Here is a 21,684-nt window from a genome sequence, read left to right as displayed (position 1 = left end):
AAACAAATTTATTGTGAAACATTCATTATTGATACTTGATTTTAGTAATATATTGAAATAACTAGCTAAGATTCTTGAGTTTACTAATATATTGAAGCCAATTAAAATTTACTAATGTTATGTCCAATACTTTTGTAACATACTTCAGTTACCATCGACCAATTGTCACAGTAATACCGTCCTCAGAGGCAACATCGAATATAACTATTACCGAAGTCACTGATTAAACGAATTAAGTAGTCACGATTTGAAATAAATTCGTAAATGTTTGTATTTAATGAAAATAAATGTTTATTCAATAAATAGTCATCGATATCTGGACAAAAATCGTAATATTTTATTTTATCATTATGACATATTTAGTTCCTATCACAATATGTTCTTTTCTGCATATTACTTTTACAAAATAATGTCGATGTTTCACATCTGCCAGGCGTCCCGTGACGGCTCACATTTTTTTTTTATTATTTACTCAGTGGCCATTAGGTAATGGCTAGTGGTAAGTTGAGACAGAAATGGAAATGGCTGCTTTGGAAATATATTCTTAAATACATAAAAATATGTTTTTCCTTGATATTTTATATGCATATGTTATTATATATGTTGGTCAACAAAGGCTATTTAACAATTTTGCGTCGTCACTTATTCACTCTACAGAATTGGTACTGTGAATTATATTCTACACTATTACTATCTTTATATGCGTACATTACTGAATGAAACGCTCCATTTATCGATCGTATCGTATATTTTTATATGTTTTCGTTAATATCGTCGTTTCGTTTCGTTCTATCCACCAAAAAGCATTATATAAGGACGCAATTTATATGTCGATAGGCAGAATACCTACTTTTGAACATTGAAACACATAGTGTACATAGTGTAAAGTGTTTATTTTCTGGTTTTAGTTAAAATAAAAATGTCCGAGTTACAACAACATTTTTTGTTTTTAAGGCTAGGTTACACGGTGCGAGCTGGCATGCGAGCTGACCTAGATAGTTACTAAGGTGTAGCTACTACGCACCGTATGACCGCATCATACGAGTAACTGTCATGTGCGAGTGGGTCAGCTGCTCACGTCCGAGTTACTACAACATTTTTGTTTTTACTCGGCACTCCCCTTCCTCCACCACGCCAATCGCACGCCGCTCGGTCGTCAACTCGCACGATTTTGCGAAATGACGAAGTGTTTTTGTTTAGGCGTCAAATAGCGGACAGATGGACATCCGATCAAAATATAAAGTTTGTGGAGCTATACAAGGATCAAACGAACCTATGGAATTGTTTAGATCCTAATTATAAGAACAGAGATTTGCGTAAAGCATCGTTGGAACATATCCGCATGGAATGTAATTTACAAAACACGAATGAAGTTACTAAAAAAATACGTTCTACGTATAACCAGAACGAGTTATTGAAAATTGATTGGATCTGCCACTGATGAGATCTATAAAACATCCATCAAATGGTTTGATGCTATGGATTATATTAAGAAAATAATTAATCTAAAAGAAACATCAAGTAATCTGGTAAGTATTTTATTTGTTTCTAATTGTATTTTGATTGATTGTGTAAATCATATTATTTTGCCAGGTAACTGCTCCCTCGCCATTGAAATTTTTTTTTTTATATTTATCTCGCATTTTCTCTGCTTTTGCTTTCGGTCTATTATTGATTCTCGAGCGACGGTTCTGATGGTAATTTCATCTTTAATTTTGAAGTTTTTGGTGGCTTGACCACTTTCATATGAACGACGTTGTTGCTATCAAGGCTCTCGTTATTCGTTTCTGACGTTGATGCATGATGTGCATCTATTTTAACAAACACCTATATTTTTCTGATACCGAATCGCATCGGACGTATGCGAGTACACTCGTGCAGTAGCTCTCTACTGCGACATCAGCAGTTTGCATGGTGTGACCGAGTGAGGCGAGCCGAGCTACTAGTATGCGAGTACACAGGCACAGTAGCTGTATATTGTCACATCAGCTGCTCGCACTGTGTAACTTATCCTTAAGGCGAAGCCAATGTTGCCAATTTAGCATAAAAACTATATAAACAATCCTCTTTCAATGTTATATATTAACTTTTATATACTAGATAAAAACTATAATAAAATTATGATGGTTGTTATATATCTGTACGCCAGACCAAATACAGACACCGCCTGTTACTATATTAAAGTTTTATGGGTTGGTGGATGCTAATAACGGTATAATTTAAGTATTCTACGTTTTTGAACTCATCAATATATTTAAATGTGATAAAGCTCACCATATATAATTTGCTATAATATATTCATTATGGTTAAGCATGTTTAGTTCTATACTAGGTTGGTAAGTTGAATGGCAACACTGGGCGGGGCATCGAATAACGAATAACGAATTTGATGTTTGTGGTTTGTGTACTGAGTCGGTTTCATTAATGAATATTTTATTTATAAAACTAGAAATATATGATAAACGTTTCAACCGACATTTTAGAAATAACTTCTATAAGCATATAGACAGAACACTTTCTTGTGCGGTGATTGTCATGCATTTAATACAGTGATAAACAAAACTTTAACATGAAACGGTTATTGTTTCTAGTGGTTTATGTGTCGTGTCAAGGCTTAGAGCCTCCTTATAATCCCAATTTTCAGAAACCATATCAAGCGGACACATATCAGAATGGAACATCGTATCGTCCACCTCTACAGATTCCCTATGGCAGTTTTCCTGTTAATGCAAATGAACATACGTTCCAGAGTTCATTTTATCATGACAGTGGCAATTCCGACACCTACGGAGATGGCGATAATGATGTAGATCCTCAAAACACGGCTTCATATTACGCGGGTTTGGATTACGAAGAGCGCTATAAGTGTCCCCCTAATTGGATTCGTTATAGAGAGTCGTGTTACCGATTTACAAAATCACCGAATAGGCCGCGTAATGAAGGTCGAAAAATATGCCAAGCTTTTGAAGCAGACTTAGTGTCTGTGAATAGCCCTGAAGAACATGGCTTTATAATCACGACACTTATGCGTATAGATCCACAACGTGGCTCTTGGTATGTGGGTGCTCATCAGCAATCTCCAGGCTATTGGGCAAATGATGGTGATGGATCCCAATTATCTGGTCTGGATAATGCATTTTTTGAAGATCGCAAGTTGACTTATATGAGTTATAATTTATTGCCTAGAGACTATTTAGTATATAGATTTTCCCAGGAAGATGGAAGGTGGGGCTTAGCCCCTGTAGAAGGTACTCAGTATTTCCACTTTATTTGTGAAGGACAAACTCAACGCTTGCATTATTTAATTGAGGAGAAAAGATCTTTTACTTATGGATTAGACACATTTGACCCAGAAAGAATTCCAAGAGGACCATATTTTATTCAAGAGCCAGAAGATACCATTTATGATCCACTTCGTAACCACCATGTACAATTGTCATGTATTGCTGGAGGGTATCCTTCACCCTCTTATAGGTGGTTTAGAGAAGACTATCAGGTAGACAGCCCAATTTTTACTGAAATAGATCCACTTTCTGATTCAAGATTTATACTGAGTGGAGGATCAATCATAATTTATAATCCAGATGCTGACAAAGATAATGCCAAGTATCATTGTACAGCGACAAACAAATTTGGTACAATTAGATCTGAATCTGTGAGATTGTCTTTTGGGTTTATACGAGAGTTTAACCAAAAAAGATCAGTGGAGAGTGGTAAACAATATTGGGGAAAAGTTATGTATTGTGATCCCCCATCTTATTACCCATCAGTTAATTTCTTATGGGCTAGGAATTACTTTCCGAACCTTGTAGAGGAAGATAGAAGAGTTTTTGTGTCATATGATGGTGGACTTTATTTTTCTGCATTAGAAACAATTGATAGAGGTAACTACAGTTGTAATGTTATGAGTAAAGTGTCAGATGCAGGCAGAAACGGTCCATTCTTTAAACTTCTTGTTTATCCTCATTCAGATTACCAGCAATTAAAATTCCCGAATAATTTTCCTAAAGTGTTTCCCGAAGCACCTGTAGTAGGCCAAGAAGTGAGATTAGAATGTGTATCATTTGGTTATCCAGTCCCGTCTTACAATTGGACCAGAAAAAATGGCCCTATGCCTAAAAAGGCATATTTAAGTAATTTCGATAGGGTACTTACAATACCTAAAGTAGCTGTTGAGGATGAAGGTGAATACATTTGTGATGTACGTAATGATAGAGCTCATATACTAAACAGTGTTTTTTTAAAAGTACAAGCAGAACCTAATTTCACCATACCCCTTGCTGATAAACATATGGATAACAAAGGTGATCTGCATTGGAATTGTGAAGCATTTGGTATTCCAGATGTTAATTATACATGGTGGAGAAATGGAGAGAAACTGTCAACAGATGCTTTAGAATTACAAGATAAGGATAGGTATGTAATACAAGACAATGTTTTGATCATCAAATATTTGGATCCAAGTAGAGATCCTGGTATGTATCAATGTGAAGCAAAGAATCAACTGAAAGCCCGGTTTTCATCAGGGCAATTACGAGTTCTGTCTTTAAAGCCATCTTTTAAGAAAAGACCTTTAGAGAGTGAGACATATGGATCTGAAGGAGGCAATGTTACCTTGAAATGTTATCCTGAAGCAGCTCCTAAACCAACATTCACATGGAAAAAAGATAATATTGTCATAGGTGCTGGAGGGAAAAGATTTATAACTGAAACTGGGAATCTCATAATAAGACAACTTTCAAGAGATGACGAAGGTGTTTATACATGCGTAGCGAAAAATCAATATGGATCAGATGAAAGTCGCGGACGCCTCATTGTTTTGAGAGCCCCACGATTTATCGAGAAATTACCACCTAGAATAACTACAGAAGTTGGTAAAACTGTATTCTTACATTGCAGCGCAGATATAGATCCCTTGTTAGACACAGCATATCTCTGGAACCATAACGCCATTCGTATGAAACAGGCTTCAGATATCTATGCAGATAAAAGAATTAAAATAGATGGTGGCGAAATGACTATATATGACGTCAGCCTATCTGACGTTGGCGAATATGAATGTGTCGTTAAATCTGCGATTGGACGGATATCATCGCGTATGCAATTACGCATAGAAGGTCCGCCGGGTCCTGCTGGGGGATTGCAAGTGTTAAACATTCAACGGTCTTCTGTGACTTTAGAATGGACAGACAGTAATCCAAACGGTCGTCCAATTACTAGCTACGTCATCACTGGTCGCACACAATGGAACTCTTCTTGGTATGCGATCAATGATAATGTTGTGAACGTTATGGAGATTGATAGATATAATGGACGAAAACGAGCAGTTATATCAACAACATTGTTACCTTGGTCCGTGTATGAATTTAGAGTGCAAGCCGTAAATAGTTTAGGAATTGGTGAGCCATCTTCGCCTAGCCCTCAATTTTCGACGCAAGCTGATAAACCTTACCAAGCTCCATTGAATATTGGAGGCGGCGGGGGTAAAATTGGGGACCTTACCATTACTTGGACTCCGTTACCGCCAGCTCTGCAAAATGGACCTGGAATTCACTATAAAATATTTTGGAGGCGAAATGGTTCCGAGGTTGAATTTCAATCGCTACTGCTTAAGGAATTTGGAAATATTGGAATGCATATAGTCCATATCTCTTTGGATTATTTCTTTACGCCTTATAATGTAAAATTACAGTCATTCAACGATCTAGGTTCTGGACCAGAGAGTGAGATAGTTACTATATACTCTGCAGAAGATATGCCACAAGTTGCGCCGCAATTGGTAAAATCACATTCGTTTAACTCCACCGCTCTTAATGTAACATGGAACCCGATTGATCAATCCCGAGACAGACTTCGAGGCAAGTTAATCGGACATCGTCTAAAGTACTGGAAGCAGGAGAACAAAGAGGAAGAATGCATCTATTACCTATCAAGGACGACACGTAACTGGGCTCTTATCGTTGGCTTGCAACCCGACACTTACTACTTTGTAAAGGTAATTTTTTATTAATATATGCTTATATGAATTTAATTAGATATGTGTTTAGTGCAACTATACCGATATCAGTTTATCCAGCACTTTTTCCTTCCACGATTAGGTTCCGACAGTATATTGTGAGGATATATTAAAACCTTGTATAATTGTGACAATTGTGTATTCAATATTTTATTGAAATTGATCTAAATGCCATTAAAATTAGTAAATTAATGTTTCATGTTACGTTCGAATAAGCTCCAATTTTCGGTATTCTCTGATTTCTTGCAAAAATCTTGTCAACGAAGTCGGTATATGTTTTTATATAATTTATAAATTACAGGTGATGGCATTCAATTCGGCGGGCGAAGGACCAGAAAGTGAGCGATACTTGGAGAGAACATACAGAAAGGCTCCCCAGAAGCCTCCAGCCTCTGTCAATGTTTGGGCTGTAAACCCGAGCACTGTTCGTGTTGTATGGAGATACGTACAACCCACATCTGAAGAAGAACCCCTTCTTGGCTATAAGGTAAATTAAACCAAAATAAACCTATACGTTAACCTACGTAACCTATACCTAATAACTTTTCTTGATCTTGCAAACATCTCCTAATACAATTCTTCAAACAAATAATTTCAGGTACGAGTTTGGGAGAGCGATCAAGACATGAGTGTAGCTAATGACACCTTAGTACCAGTGGATCACAAACTAGAAGCCTATGTCACTGGCCTGACACCAGGAAAAACATATAATCTTAGAGTGCTGGCGTACTCCAATGGAGGTGATGGAAGAATGTCCTCCCCGGCTATAACATTCCAGATGGGCGATTACCATAGTGACGCATACGGCTATTATGTGAGAGGAACAGGAAACATACACACTCCTCTAAAATCCATTCTAATTCTTATAACTCTCTACATTATATTATGAATCTCTGAAATATGACGACTACACACAAATTTACACATTCCCAGAATAAAAATTTTGTTATTTGCAATGATAGTTTAGGAAGAAAAAAAGATTTATGCTAAAACCAGTTTCGCAATATTTAGTATATATTTGAAACTTCTCGACAAAGACAACAATGTTTATATATTTTTAATATTTAGGTAATGTCTAGGTTAGTGACTATCATCATAACAGCTTTTTAAATATATTTTTTATACTTTTACACTCATATAAATCTATAATAATTAATTTTGTATGGTGATATTATGTCCGGCCATTTTGTTTTTCCGTTTATGTTTTTACATCACTTAATTTTAAATTATGTACTCATATTTTTATACTGTTTTGTTATTTGTATACTTATTACTCTAGACAATAACGCCTGTAGATATATTTAGTTTGTATTAACAATGAAGCAATCTCATACGTATAATTTGTATTCAATGTGAATCCGAGCCATTTTTTAATATTTAGATAAGTAATTTAATGAATATTATGTACAGTATGTATTAAACGTATGCATAGTACAAAATTAATGGCAGCGCCATTTACCAATGAATTTTAAACATTTTTTTTCATACAACAGCTCTTTGAAATGTACTAGGTATTTGTGATGATCATGGCAGTTTATATTCCTATGCTTTTAAGTATCAATTTTAAGGTCTATGTAAGTTAAAATACTGCCTTAACATTGTTAAAAATGTAAGATCATTTATTTTTAATAAAATCTTTTAAATTAAATTTCTGACTTTAAATATTTTAATGTACTTCTCGTTTAGGAAATAGAAAGTTCTCATTAAGTTTTCATAAATTTTATTATGTGCAACATATCTTATGGTTTTAATCTTTTGCATCTTTTTTCAATCTTTAATCTTATGTTTAACTTTACGTTTAAGACACTTCGCGTCTACGTTGCATAAGTCATCATCGCTAAGTTTTCTTTTACATTTACTGTCTTCGACGGTCTGTGATTGTGTTTTCATTGGCAATAACCCCACTGCAAAAGGGATATCCTCTTCAAGAGTACTGAAGTCGCCTCCCAATACTTTGTTCGTATCGTTATCATTATTATGTTCTTCGCAACCAGTCCATTCATTTGTCTTCAAAACATCAGAGAAATCTACAGTTGATTTAGTTTCTGCAGTGACTGGTGCTAAATTTTCTTTATCCCAATCTAAATCATGTGGGATTGTAGGTGAAAAGCTATCGCTTATGTCAGTTTTCCTAACATCTCCATTTGTTGTAGATTCACTATTGAATACGTGATTAAGGCTTTCGAAGTGAACACTACTATCTTGTTCTTTGTGCTTAGCCAGAATAGTATCGGAATCATCCTGAATGTTCCTAATATTGCTTTCCAAGTCCATTAAGTCTTTCATGATTTCATCTTGTTCTTGAACTCTGTTGACGCTTGTTCCATCAAACCTATCGCTATCGGCCGGCTTTGGTGGTGAGATTAAACAGTCAATTTCTTCTTTAAAATGTGAGGATTGTGATAACTGCATACTAAAGTCATAACAGTCGTCATTTCTTTCAGGATTAAGAGGATTATATTGTTGGGATATTCCTTCTCCCAATGACGCATTCTTTGTATCTAATAAAGACATGCTAAAACTAGAATCAAGTGAATTAGTAACAGGACAAAGTGTATCTCTTGGATCATTGAGTTGTTGCTGTTGGTAATAATTTTTAACGTCCTCACTCATAGATTTGGTAAAAAATTGCATATCACTTTCAATGCAAGTAAAATCGTTTGTACTTTCAGTATCCATTGTATTGCTATTTTGTAGTCCACTACCTAACACAACGTAGTTTGGATTTTCGTTAAATGATTCTAAGCTATCAGGAAGTATAGAATTTAATGTGGTTATCGCATCTTGATGTGCAATGTTATCTTTCGCAAAGGAGTTCCTGGATGTGTAATTGTTGGATCCCATTAGTATTTCTCCTCGTTCTATAGACTTGGATAGATCATCGATACTTTTAATTTCACTTGGATCAGAGACCTTTTCAATAATGTCAGGCTGTTCGATTACTTCGTATTTTATTTCGTTGCTCTGAACCATATCGAGGAGAACTTGTTCGTTGACATTGATGTATGAGCCGTCGCTTGACTCAAATAGAATAGGCAGATCTGTTGGGAGGCCAGCACTTTTTAAAGCATTAACGTACTGAGTCATAGCCGTACCAGAATCAGATGATTTTGATGTTTCGTTGACTGAGGAGTCCTTCGAAAATGAAATGGGTGGGTCCAACATATTAGATGAAACTGTTTGGTCCATATACATGAGATCGCTGTCTATGTTCATATAACTATGCGTGGAAGATTCAGGTTCACAAATACTACTAACTGCTTGCGTCAACGTTCTATCCATATAGTCCTATAAAGAAACAAAATAATTGACACTGCCGAATCGGATAGCATAATTTGTAACAATTCTGTATCCATATGTTCGGCTAAGAATTCACTTTGAAGATACTAGATGTCTAACCTGCATTTGTCGAGACTGCAAATTCTTTAAGTGGTGTATAGCTTTACGCGAGTCCTGTTCTCTTCGCATCAGGGCTCGCTCTGCAGCTCGGCCTATTAATCCACTACTATCCCACGGGCCAGACTGAAAAATATATTTATAGTCCTCTAAAAATATGTTTAGTTGATCAACACTTCATTTATTTCATACTTTACTTGATTTCTGTCTAAACTGAATTTGAAACTGTTTAATAATTTTATAACTTGTCAAATGGATATCCTACTCTTTGGGAAAATCAAGAAAGTCGTAATAATTAGTCTCACTCTCATGCTTGGTCTGCCTCGTCGTGGTCGTATGGACCTTAAGTCAAAATCTCCAGAACTCATTCCTTTATTTTCGATATCAAATGGTATTCGAACTACTGTATCCTGAAATTATAGGATTATGTTATAAATGAAATAATTAATCATATTTATAATTTTTTTTCAAATAGTAGTTACGTTACGAATGCATAAGAAAATTAATTAGTGCAAGAAGAGAAGAACAAGAGAAATAAGTTTAAATAAATATTTACTTGAGTGTTTCGATTGTCCATACTTTGGGACGTGTTTGTCGCTGCTTGATCTATTGACTTTGTTTCAAGATTGTCCTATAACAAAATTTTGTATTATTACGTTTAGTAATTAATAATTATATCCGATATTCTCATTATGAAATTTTAAATGAACCTGAGCATGCAAGTCAGTCATAGATTGCGGTGGACCATTGATGACGACAGGAGGAGTAAACACTGGTAGTTCGCCTTAAAAACATATTTGATTATATAAGTGCCAATATAACCGATGTAAGAACCAACACAATTATTAAATATAAACTTTTTCAGCTTACTAGTATTGGTAATACCGAGACCCTCTTTGGTTACTTTTGACAGACCCTTTATTTTCAGAAACTGTGCAGCCGATACTAATTCATCTAAATGCTCTTCGGGACATTGCGTTTTGCCACAATACATAAACTCCACTAAGCACTTCATAACTCCAAATCGCATTTTTAATATTATTAGCGGTTCTCCAGTTTGCTTTTGCAGAACATCCTAAAATCATTAACGTATTAAATTATTAAATTAAAAAATGTTTTCAATAAAATACCGACTACTCACTTGAAAGTAAGCACTGCTTGCGGCTAGTACAGCCTTGTGTACGCGCAAAGTATGAGAACTGCACATTAAAGTCATATCCACGAATGATTGCATTTGTAAAAGCTTTCCGAATCTCGACATTAAATGCTCTGAATAATCTTCATAATGTAAACTATAACGTATTGGTGCCATTGTTCATAATTAATATATTTATTAACTATTCATGATTGTTCAAAATTGACATGACATTCACCTGATTGAAAAATAAAACAAAACACTTCTGAAGTTTGTAAACTATTTTTTTTACATGCAGCCAGGTTTATATGAATATTAAAAAAGGTTTCCGTAGCATAGTTTGTTGCCGGTTCTTTAGTAGAATAATAAAAATAATAATCGGCATTCTACTAAGAAGTATTATCATAATTCTTAGTCGATTTTTATTACAATTTTGTTGAAAATTGATGATAAAAATAAAAAAATAAAATATTATTGGATCATTTTATTCGTTTAAAAATACAGAAAAAAATAGTAAATGTTAGAAAATGAATTAATTACAAATTTGTATTTAACTATATTAAATCAAATCCAAATAATAACTGCTGATTGAAACAAAAGATCATGAAAAATATTCTATCACAGACTAAATTGTAAGTACAGAAACAATTACTATACTAACTATAATATATATTATATAGGGGCTTTACAATAATTCGTTATTTAATAGAAATTATTACGAAAATGTTAATGGAATATGAATTAATTCTATTTAGTCATTTAAAACCATAAAATTACGTGGAATGTTTGTAGGAATGTAATAATTTGCTCATAAGGCACTTTGAACCAATATCGAATTCATTTTTTAATTTAAATGTAATCATCTGTTCAGAATAAGAATAAATGTATCGTCACCTACAAACGATCGAATATTTTACTCAATTCTATTACAATTACGTACACATCATTTACAAAGTCATTAAACACACTGCAGCCGTTAAAACGACAAACAATCACATACTAAAATATATAAAAATACTGGATAAACAAATATAAGGAATACGCACTTCTAATAACATTATTTTTACATAGGAAAACGAAGTTTAACACGTTATTTAGAGCTAATAAAACATGAAGCAATCTACTCAAACGTACAGTACTAAGTAGGTACCCGTAAGAAACGATTTTAAAATACAAATTTGTAACACGTTCAATACTTTGAGTATCATTTTAAAATTTACCCTTACTCTCCTATTACAAAGCTCATAGACGCATTAATTAGCCGAAAAACGCGACATCCCACGTCAATCCTAAATTATAGCATTTGCTCAATACCTGAGACAGAAATAAATTAATTTTGGTAACTGGCTAACTTATTGAGTCGATTTATACACGGGAAATTGCAATTTAAAAACGAGAGTATGAGTGACATTTCAGCATATTTAGCATTCGAGAAGTTTGCCAATTTTGGATGAAAACATACTTCATTCTATGAACATATACATAGGTATCTATATACCTTGTCTCCTCAATGGATTTATACAACAGGACTATCACATATCGTCAGCTTTTAAAATTAGGCGGGAATACAATAACTTAAATGCATATTTCAATTCAATTCATATTAATCCTTACCTAATTGAGTTTAAAACACTCGTCTACATACTAAATAATATTGTCCCACTAATACACGAATTAAACAATATTCCATCTCAGATATTTGTAACGCAAAAAGCTGTAATTTTGTTCCTGTTAAAATTTATAGAAAAATATTTATTGTGAAAAAGCTTTAAATTTCGTTAGTACTGATTAATACAAGTGTAAAAATAAAGTCTTTTTAGACATCTGGCAATATTAAAGAGAAAATAGTTTATGGATTTAATAAAACTTAAATTATGATTTCGCAGTTATTGAAAAATATAAGTTATGACTTACTACTACGCGCTTAGTTTTCTATAATATGCTTAATATAAAAGGTCACCCGCCCAAAATAATTGTGTATCTTCGAGAATGTGGTAGCAAAAGACAGATTATGTCTTCAAATCGTTTAAAATTTGAGCAGGTGCCTCGAAATCGCCTTGTATTAATCATGTACATTTTATCTCACTATTAAATAATTGGCGTTATAGCAACTAATGATTTTAAGTTATTCATTTGTAATTATAAAATATTTTATGTTGTTAACGGATTGACATATTTAATTGACAGATTTAAAAAGAAAAACAAAACATTTTGCAATCGGGCGTATTATACATTATTGTACTTAGCACATTCTTAGATAAATATAAAGATTTAAAGCAGTAAAATACATATTTGCTAGTTTTTTAGGAAAAATAAAAGATTTAGACGTAAAATAAAGATTACGTACACTGTAATAGTTATAGAGATTATGTTATCTGAACACTTTACATATTATATTATTATAATAGGTATGAGTCAATTTGTACAATAGGTTATGTAGAAAAAATAGAGATTCATTTATAGAGATCGTACAGTGAAACGGGACCATTGTTTATTCTAAAACAAATTTCAAACGAAATACGTATATTTATTGACAATTGATTTGCAGAAAATCTATTTAAATGTTCATGACGAAGCCTTCTTTATGAAATTCTCGAATAATAAAAGAATGTAATCTCTGAAAGGAATATGGGACATTAGAAACAATGATCCGTTTCAGTGGCAGGGTCGTTCCTTAACATTAGAAGCAAATACAATATTTACATTAGCAATACACGCGAACTAACAATGTACACGGCTTACGCTACTTGGAATTTAATTATCGATTATTTTCAAAAATTCCTCGGGCGAGATATGAATGCCGTCCGGCGACGGACACTGTTCGGCACTCGGGACGGTGTTCTTGAGTTCTCCAAACGTGTACGTCCGTTTGGAGCTACGAGACTTTTGCCGTGCCGGAAGAGACGCTTCGCAGTCGAGGCTGGCGCGTTTGAAGCAGAACGCGGGTCGCGGCTCCGCGCCCGCCGACATCGGCATGGGCATGGCCAACTGAGGCCGCGAACGACCCAACTCGTTGTCGCTCAGCTGCCGCTTCAGCTTCTCCTTCCCCACCACTAATTGGAAGCCCCTGAGTTTACTCTTATCCAGCTCGACCTCGCTCATCTGCCGCTTGAGCTTCGACGGATCGACTAGACTGTTCTGACGCGTTTTCCCCTGGCGGGCGGTACTACCGGACGAACTACTGGTGTTAGTGTCACAGGGGTTGGCATCGCGCCGCAACGTCTCGATTACGTTGTAGAAGTGTTCTAGTTCGCCGTTGCTGTTGTTTCGCGATCGCGTGACGTTATTGGTGCTATGTCTATGCGGGCGGATTTGTGCTCGAGGTAGATGGCCGTAGCTGCTCTGTCTGGAGATGACGGCGGAGTTCTGCCGGCGCGGCATACTGCAACTTTTCGGGACGAAGGCGTCCTGCGACAATACGACGTTTTCGTAAACGTGAGCGTTGTCCGAATCTTCTTGCAATATTAGGTTTTGTCTACTCTCCGTCGTATCGCGTCTCTGACCAACCGAATTACTTTTCTTGTGCCCGCTTCGTACTTTGACTTCGGCCGGTTTCTTTCCCAACTTGCAATCGCTAACGCTGCGAGGCAGGAGATTCTCATAACCGTGAACGTTTTCTTGCTGCACTATGCCTGCGTTTTGGGTATTCGTTGTTCGTTCTGTACTATTTTTAATTGAATTTGTTAATTTAAGTTTAGAGATAAAGTTTGGTTTTCCCGAATCGGCTGGACAGGTCTGCTGAGGAAGGGAATCGTGACGTTTCCTTTCCAGTTCGGGCTTCGACGACTTATCTAAAACGACTTTAGTTTTATCACTCTTACAAATTTTTACACTAAATCTAAATGGCGGTTTGAAAACCACTTGTAATCTAGCTTTCTCTCCGGAGAAAAGATTTGTTGCACTTTTTGAAGGCCTCGCTTTCCTGGATCCTTTTGAGATTTGGCGATGCGTTCTTTCAGTTAAATTGACAGGTATAGATTTCGACTTCGGGATAACTGTGGGTTGAGGGGAGCTGAGCAGCCATTTCTGAACTTTAGATAAAGCTTCATTGTCCTTAATAGGAGAAGAAGGATGTTTCTGCATCGAGCTATAATCTATGGTTTCTTTTTTGACTTTGAGCTTCCTCTTTTTAACTTTTCCTTTATGTTTCGATAATAAAACATGTTTTGGAGACTTCCCTTCGGCATTTGTAACAACGGCAGTAGCTTCTTTTGCTACCTTGGCTTCATCAAGTTTGGGCTGAGCCGGTGGTTTCTGTAAAGATATAAAAAAAAAGTTTTTACTTTCACTTTAATAGTCTTGATAAACATGATATGAACCGGGATTTTGATAAATTTTTGAACCACTGTTACTTTAGGTTTGTGTGTTCGAGTTAGGATCAGACTGTACTGTCTTTAATTGGACCACATCTTTTCTGAAGAGACATTAAATAGAAAGGATCGTCCATCACATAAACTCTTTAGCTTGATAACTTTTGATACGTAGCATCAAGCAAATAATTCTGAGTGTTTAATATATTATGTATCTAAAACTTACTCTCTTCTTGTTGTTCTTAGCGGGATGCGCAGGCGACGCCTTGTCTCCTTGTTTGTTAGTCGGTTCCTTCTTACTGCGGTATGCTCGAGTGCGAAGTGCTACCTTTTTCTTAAGAGGGAGTTTGGATCTGAAATAAAAGACTCGATCGAAAATGTCCTATTTGATGTGACATATTTTGTATTTAGTTAATGAAGTGAGTCTAAGTTAAAACCTATTGTTCAATATGTTCAATATTTTAGGTCTAGCCTCAGAGTCCGGTATTTGATTCATGATTATTTGTCAATCTAATAGGCTAGTAGGTGATCAGCCTCTTGTGCCGGACACATGCCATCGACTTTTTGAGTCTAAGGCAAACAGATTTCCTTCACCGTGCGAACGAATGTTATATGCGCACGTAGGAAGAATGTCCATTGTTGCACAGCCACGCGTCTAACCTATGACCTCAGGGCTGAAAGTCGCACGCTGAAGTCACTAGGCCAATACTGCTCAATCATATTATTACACTTGCAAAATAAAGTAGGTGCATATCATAAAACAATTAAAGACACGTGTTTTCCATTTTATGTGTAACATATCTATCTTTTGTAATACGAATTATATACATTTAACCATAAGGCTGGTTTCCAGGCTAATCAACTTTTGAACAACGTACCTGACGGCCGTATGAACGATCATCTGGTCGCAGGCATCAGGCAGACGGACGGTTTCTGTGGTTGATGAGTGGATGATTGTGACTGACTTCATCTTCTTAGCGTGCCTCCCCAGAAACCGGGTGCTCGCCACCTAGTGATTTTTAATGGCATTAATATAAACGAAAACTTACTTGAGATCACCACTTACTTATCACTTGAGATAAGACCGGTTTTAGGTAGACCATAATTGGCCTTCCATCTGCCAAAACATATGAATACGCCAATTAATTTGAGTTTGTTTTCTGAGAAATGATACGAAGTAGCGAAGTTGTAAATGAGAAAATTATTTTCTAGCATTTTCATAGCTCTAATGATGTACGCAACGATTGTAACGGTGATAACAAACAATAATTTCTTTTAGCGTAAAACACTGGCTAATTTCATGTTTTAACGAATTATACCTTTTATTGACTCTTCAAGTTCTATGGCAGAGTCTAGAATTCTGCAACACCGCTACGAAAAATATAATAAATCAATAATTACTGTCCTAATATAATCTTAAGTTTATTTTAAAATACTTCTTACAATGTTCAGCACTTGAACTAATTATTTTGTCGTAATGAGTACCAAAACAGTAATAATCTTATTTCCATAATTTAGACTACCTTTCCATAACTGACTAAGAAACTTAAACTGAAATAGCTAATAATAACTTACCAGGAGACCAATAACTGCTAGGAGTATGAGCAGAACGGCGTACCAGTGGCGGAGGACCCACCGTTTGAACCCGGCAATGCTTTCATCAGACAATAAGAGTTTTCGGAGAGTTGCCAACGGACCTGATGGGTCTACTTCGCGGCAACGTTGGAACACGTCACAGTAGCTGTATAAAACATATATTTTTAATTTCCACAAGGGACAAATAGTATATATTTATATATTTCTGTCTGTTTTCTGTTATTTTTTGTATATTAAAATACTTTCTCAGTTTAACTTGTTTTAGACAAACATATTAATTACTCGGTACATGGAACACTCACCCATTATAATCATTACAAGGGGTTCCCGGTTTCGCATACATATCCGGGACATCATACGGCGGTGTGTTCCAATGGAAGCTGGACAGGCAGGGTCCTCCCGTTTTGCGGCAACACAACTCACAAGCTGATCTAGGGTCATCTTTACGAGGTACGCATTGACATGATTCCAGGCCATAAGCGAGGCAGATGGAACCCGTACATTCCTGTAATGGTGAATGAAAATGTTTTTCTTAACCGTTTATAGCGCAGTATATTTTTATTAACTTTCAGGGCATAGCGTAGCGAATAAGAGTGAGAGATTTATGGAACAGTATATATTGGCAGAATATTTAGTTAAATGGGAATCCATGCAAATTAAATAGATAGATAATATGGGAAAAGTAGTCGTATCTATGAAAAAACACCTTTCAACTACCCTTTATCCACTACTCACAATAAATATTTCAGCGAGTTTTTCGCAAATACGGAATGTCAACTTAATGAAGTGTGTGATGCAAATAATTATACTTCTATTTGTATGCGACACACGTTAATAACCAATAGAACATAATTAATTTTAGTATTGTCTTTTTTTTAAATAGCTTTTACACATTAAGAAAAACACTTTTTGAACGGATTAAAGCTATGTATTATTTTTAAAACTTATAATTATTTATATAATTCTAAATTTTATTTTTTTCCGACGTTTCGCGTTCTTTTCAGCGTGCGTGGTCACGGTGACTGAAGACAAAAGGTGTTAAATGTCAAAAGTATCACAGCTGCAGAGTAAGTTGTTTTATCTGTATTTATTTACAATAATACATAGTAATAATACACACAATAATAATAATACATAGCTTTAATCCGATCAAAAAGTGTTTTTCTTAATATTTAATATTATTAAATGTCTCTTAGATATATATATACAGTTATGATTATCATCTTAAAACCTATACAAATAAGTTTTAATAAAATTAAGGTTAAGTAATGTAAAAATAGTAATGAAGATAAACTTTTTGAACGGATTAAAGCTATTTATTATTATTAAAACTTATAGTTATTTACATAATTCTAAATTTTAATTTTTTTCGACGTTTCGCGTACTTTTCAGCGTGCGTGGTCACGGCTTAGAATATAATTTAGAATTATGTAAATACTTATAAGTTTTAATAATAATACATAGCTTTGATCCGTTCAAAGTGTTTTTCTCAATTTGTAAAAGCTATTTTAACAAAAGACAAAAATAGTAATGTTTTTTTCCTCTATGTGGATTCGACAACTTACCCCCATAAAACAGACGAGTTCCTTGTCACATCTAGTCCGGTTGGGCTTGTGTCTGCTCGAGGGGCAAACAGCGCGCTTTCCATCGCAGTGGGCCGCGTCTCGGCATCCATTATCAGAACGACATTTATCCCCAAATTTGAGTGTACACGAAGATGTGCAGCATGGACCCTGAAGAAATTAAGAAGCATAGCTAAAGCCTTTTTCGAGTTTTGTTACTAATAACAAATACAGAGAAAGATAATAATATATAAATAATATAATAAATAATAAACCAGATATTATTAAGAAAATTTTAATAATTAATTTGTCACTATATACGTAATCCATTTAAATTAAATAAAGCTTTCGATTGCGAATTAACGACACTGAATACGATCAAAAAACTCACTAAGATCTGGGCAAAGTAAGAACAAGTATACAGGCACGGTATAACACCACAGATACATACCTGACTAGGACTGCACACGCTATGTTCAGTGAGCGTACACGGCTTGTAGTGAGGACGTACGGCCTGCGGACGACAGCACACGTCCGTACATTCGGATGCCCAGCCACAATCACATTCTTCGCCTTCCTCCACCACACCGTTACCGCAAATGGCTGGCTGCGGTTCTGGAAATTAAATATTATTATGTTATCGGACCGTATTGACCAGTACAATACTTCTTTTGACGCTAAGTTATATTTAAATAATATTAATCATTATATTATATGTCACTATAAAATTATAAATAACGTAGTATATATTCTTTATTTCACGATAAACTATGCATAGTGCCTCCAATTTATAATGGTTTATTAAATATAAAAGACAAACTATTCAATTACGCACTCGCGAGCCTCCTGGCATTGAGTGTCCATGGGTACTGTTTATCACATAACATCATAAAAAAAATTTGTTAAATGTGACGGATTGATTACTTGAACCTAGTATATATACTTTCAACGTCATTAAAATTAACTTGGAAATTTTTTATTTGTAAGGATCGTTCCACAACTGAGCGTTTATCAAGGCAGTTTTTGCCGCGCACCACCACGATGTGGAACCAGCTGCCCACTGAAGTATTTCCGAACCAATTCAATTTAGGATCCTTCAAGGAAAGAGCGTACAAATTCTTGAAAGGCCAGTAACAGGGTGGTATCATCATCGTTGGCTCTAAACAATCTCTGCCTTATTGTTATAAAATAAATGTAATTATTGCTATTAGCGTATATATAACGTTATTTCTAATAAATAAACATGTTTACCTGTGAAGCATCCTTTGGCCGAGCGAGCCTTATTATTGAGTACAGGATCTATAGCTCTCAAGGAACACGGAGAAAACTTATTATTATTCTTGCGATCACCGCTCGTAGCTCGTGCGAACATTATGTAGTTTCCATCTTCTCCAAATGGGGTACAGACTTCTGGATCGTGCTGAAATTAGCATACTAATATGAGGCTTAGAGTCGAGACTCGGAGCTAACTGACTCGTATGTCTAAAACGTATATTTGACATACGAAACAATTCCGTTCATTTGGTTCGAATTGAAAAGTTATTTACACAAATAAAATCGTAGACCTCAGTTAGTTATACCTTTATATCATTCAGGTACAGCATAAGAATAAACAACATAGAAGTTTATTGTGAAGCGACAATAGATGGACGCTAACAAGCGATATCTTGGAAATAATTGGATTCGGGACACGTCGTTAAACTAGACAAGACGCTAAAGTTGTAAAGAATTATTTGAGAATTTACGCGAATTATTAAGTCATACGTAATTTTAAGACATTTAGACAACACAATTGTGTATATTGGTGTGTTTTAGGGAACAAAACCGCGCTGACAAATGTTTCACAAAGGTTTAATGCTAACATATCTTGTTGATGCCAAATAATATAAAGTTGGTTGCCATATTATTAAATGCTCTTGCCACCACCAGCAGAAGTTTAAAGAGAGCATACCAAAACCTTAAAGCCGGCAATGCACTGGCAACTTGGTATTGCGGTTGTCCATAAACCCGCAATACCAAGTTGCCAGCGATAAACCCTTAAACTTTACGTGATCCGCCCTCTAGTTTTCCGATATCTGATTTTTTTTAAGAATTATGCCTTCAAGAGGCATTAAAGACACTATTATAGCTTGTTTTATATTGTGAGTTCAATCGCTAATATGAATAAATAACAATACTAAACTTGTATTGTTATTTATTCATATTGTGATTGCGATAGTAGTGAAGAAAATATCTATATTCAATTTTATAATAAAAACTAACTTCATAATTGATTTCAATTACCTACGAATACATTTTATGTGTACGTAAAATCATATGCTAGATGATGAATTGTTTTTCATAGAAATATGTGCATTAAAATCTACGTACCGGAGATCCAAAATTATGCCCAATTTCGTGAGCCAGAGTCACGTGGGAGACAGCGGGCGGCACGTGCTTGCCGTAATTTAGTAACGTCACGATGCCCGTGTTTAACGACTTCATACTGCCCCGGTAATGCTGAAAAAAGAATTCATTAAATAGAAAATTAAAATATTCCAATACCCCTTATATCCTATTTACACTCAGTTGTTATTGCTGCTGCCGCTGCTGGGGATACCTCTTGCAGAAATAACAACGTGAGTGTCGACAATATTACTAGTGAAATGGCAAGAGCAACGAGAGCTGTACTACTTCCCTATTCTCTTTACTGTTCGACCGGGCTGAGTGTAAGTGTGGCATTTTTTTCCAATGGTAATTTTACGTATGTTTTAAAAACATATATAATTTTATGTTTTAACTTTACTAACACTATTGGATGTGCGTTGTCCTAAAAACGTAATTTGAAATAAATAAAGACACTTCAATCCCTGACACATGTCATCGATTTCTGGGACTTATATAGGGGCTCCACACGATTTTTTCTTAATCGTACGAAAAAGTGTTTATTTTAAGTATTTTTTGTAGTACACAGCCAATGAATATTAAAATATTATACTTACATAAATGCAATAAACACAAAATAGCTATATTTTTTTTTATTTCAATTAGTTTTATTATTAAGCAATGTAAAATAAATTTATCGAATTTAAGAAATATAGTGATTTAAATCTGTATTTTAACAATTAAAGTGTAATTGATATCTCTCTACATCAAAAGGGAAACATATTCTAATGTAAATATCTTAAAATTATTATATACCGAAAATGATTGCATACATACACCATTTTTTTCACAAACACCCCCGGCGTTCTTCAAATCTCCAGTCCAGGCTAACCCGAGAGTCCCCATCTCAAAGTCACGGTACGTGAACATATATGCGAGGCAAAACGCATCGTAGTCTTCCTCTGAAAAGGGATAATTAAACACGAATGTGAAAATTTTGTAAATAATTAAGAAAACCCTTGAATTGTGAAAATCTTTAAAATTTTTTGTAAAGTCAACAGTAAAACAGTAATAAATATTGTTTTTTTTAATTTTTTTTTTCATTAAAATAATTCTAGTTATGCCTAGGAATGGCTGGACTGTGCAATCGGCTATAAGATCCGAGCTATCTTGATATTTTTCGGTTCGCCCATCCGATTACACAAAGGCCATTCTGTTATCATTTTCTTTGGTTCAGGTTTGGTAAAGCTTTATAATTAAATGTCCTTTGTTTTGTAAGACTATAGGAATATTTATCTTTGTAAC

General features: G+C 34.9%; 3 protein-coding genes across 6 annotated transcripts in view; 1 reads left to right on the top strand and 2 right to left on the bottom strand.

Moving 5' to 3' along the window:
- The first annotated feature begins 2,356 nt into the window (after positions 1 to 2,356).
- LOC123707684 (contactin) lies at positions 2,357 to 7,658 on the top strand. The gene is made up of 3 exons (XM_045657960.1): positions 2,357 to 5,995; positions 6,318 to 6,503; positions 6,615 to 7,658. Exons 1-3 carry the CDS (start codon positions 2,570 to 2,572, stop codon positions 6,903 to 6,905), a joined length of 3,903 nt encoding a protein of 1,300 aa, XP_045513916.1. The 5' UTR covers positions 2,357 to 2,569; the 3' UTR covers positions 6,906 to 7,658.
- A 61-nt stretch (positions 7,659 to 7,719) lies between these two features.
- On the bottom strand, positions 7,720 to 10,779 carry LOC123709437. Its single transcript, XM_045660798.1, has 7 exons — positions 10,554 to 10,779; positions 10,283 to 10,487; positions 10,123 to 10,196; positions 9,969 to 10,043; positions 9,718 to 9,822; positions 9,416 to 9,538; positions 7,720 to 9,304 (listed from the first exon to the last, which is right to left on the bottom strand). The coding sequence occupies exons 1-7, from the start codon at positions 10,722 to 10,724 to the stop codon at positions 7,784 to 7,786; spliced, it is 2,274 nt and encodes a 757-aa protein (XP_045516754.1). The 5' UTR covers positions 10,725 to 10,779; the 3' UTR covers positions 7,720 to 7,783.
- Positions 10,780 to 11,134: 355 nt separating this feature from the next.
- Positions 11,135 to 21,684, bottom strand: part of LOC123710041 (disintegrin and metalloproteinase domain-containing protein 10) — a 123,049-nt gene continuing 112,499 nt past the window's right edge. Inside the window, exons 6-15 of one of the 4 annotated variants that reach the window (XM_045661714.1) lie at positions 21,217 to 21,341; positions 20,386 to 20,514; positions 19,267 to 19,435; positions 18,467 to 18,630; positions 18,019 to 18,186; positions 16,756 to 16,958; positions 16,433 to 16,598; positions 15,736 to 15,866; positions 15,084 to 15,210; positions 11,135 to 14,801 (exon numbers count right to left, since the gene is read on the bottom strand). In XM_045661714.1, coding sequence (XP_045517670.1) covers positions 13,302 to 14,801; positions 15,084 to 15,210; positions 15,736 to 15,866; positions 16,433 to 16,598; positions 16,756 to 16,958; positions 18,019 to 18,186; positions 18,467 to 18,630; positions 19,267 to 19,435; positions 20,386 to 20,514; positions 21,217 to 21,341 — 2,882 coding nt within the window. In that variant the 3' untranslated portion in view covers positions 11,135 to 13,301. Of the gene's footprint in view, positions 14,802 to 15,083; positions 15,211 to 15,735; positions 15,867 to 16,176; positions 16,229 to 16,432; positions 16,599 to 16,755; positions 16,959 to 18,018; positions 18,187 to 18,466; positions 18,631 to 19,266; positions 19,436 to 20,385; positions 20,515 to 20,804; positions 20,855 to 21,216; positions 21,349 to 21,684 lie in introns of those variants that run through there. The other 3 variants (XM_045661722.1, XM_045661730.1, XM_045661741.1) reach the window with 3 other exon arrangements.

The sequence above is a fragment of the Pieris brassicae genome, chromosome 1 (assembly GCF_905147105.1).
Source record: "Pieris brassicae chromosome 1, ilPieBrab1.1, whole genome shotgun sequence".
Classification (NCBI taxonomy): Eukaryota; Metazoa; Arthropoda; class Insecta; order Lepidoptera; family Pieridae; genus Pieris; species Pieris brassicae.
This window is presented reverse-complemented; position numbering and strand designations above follow the sequence as displayed.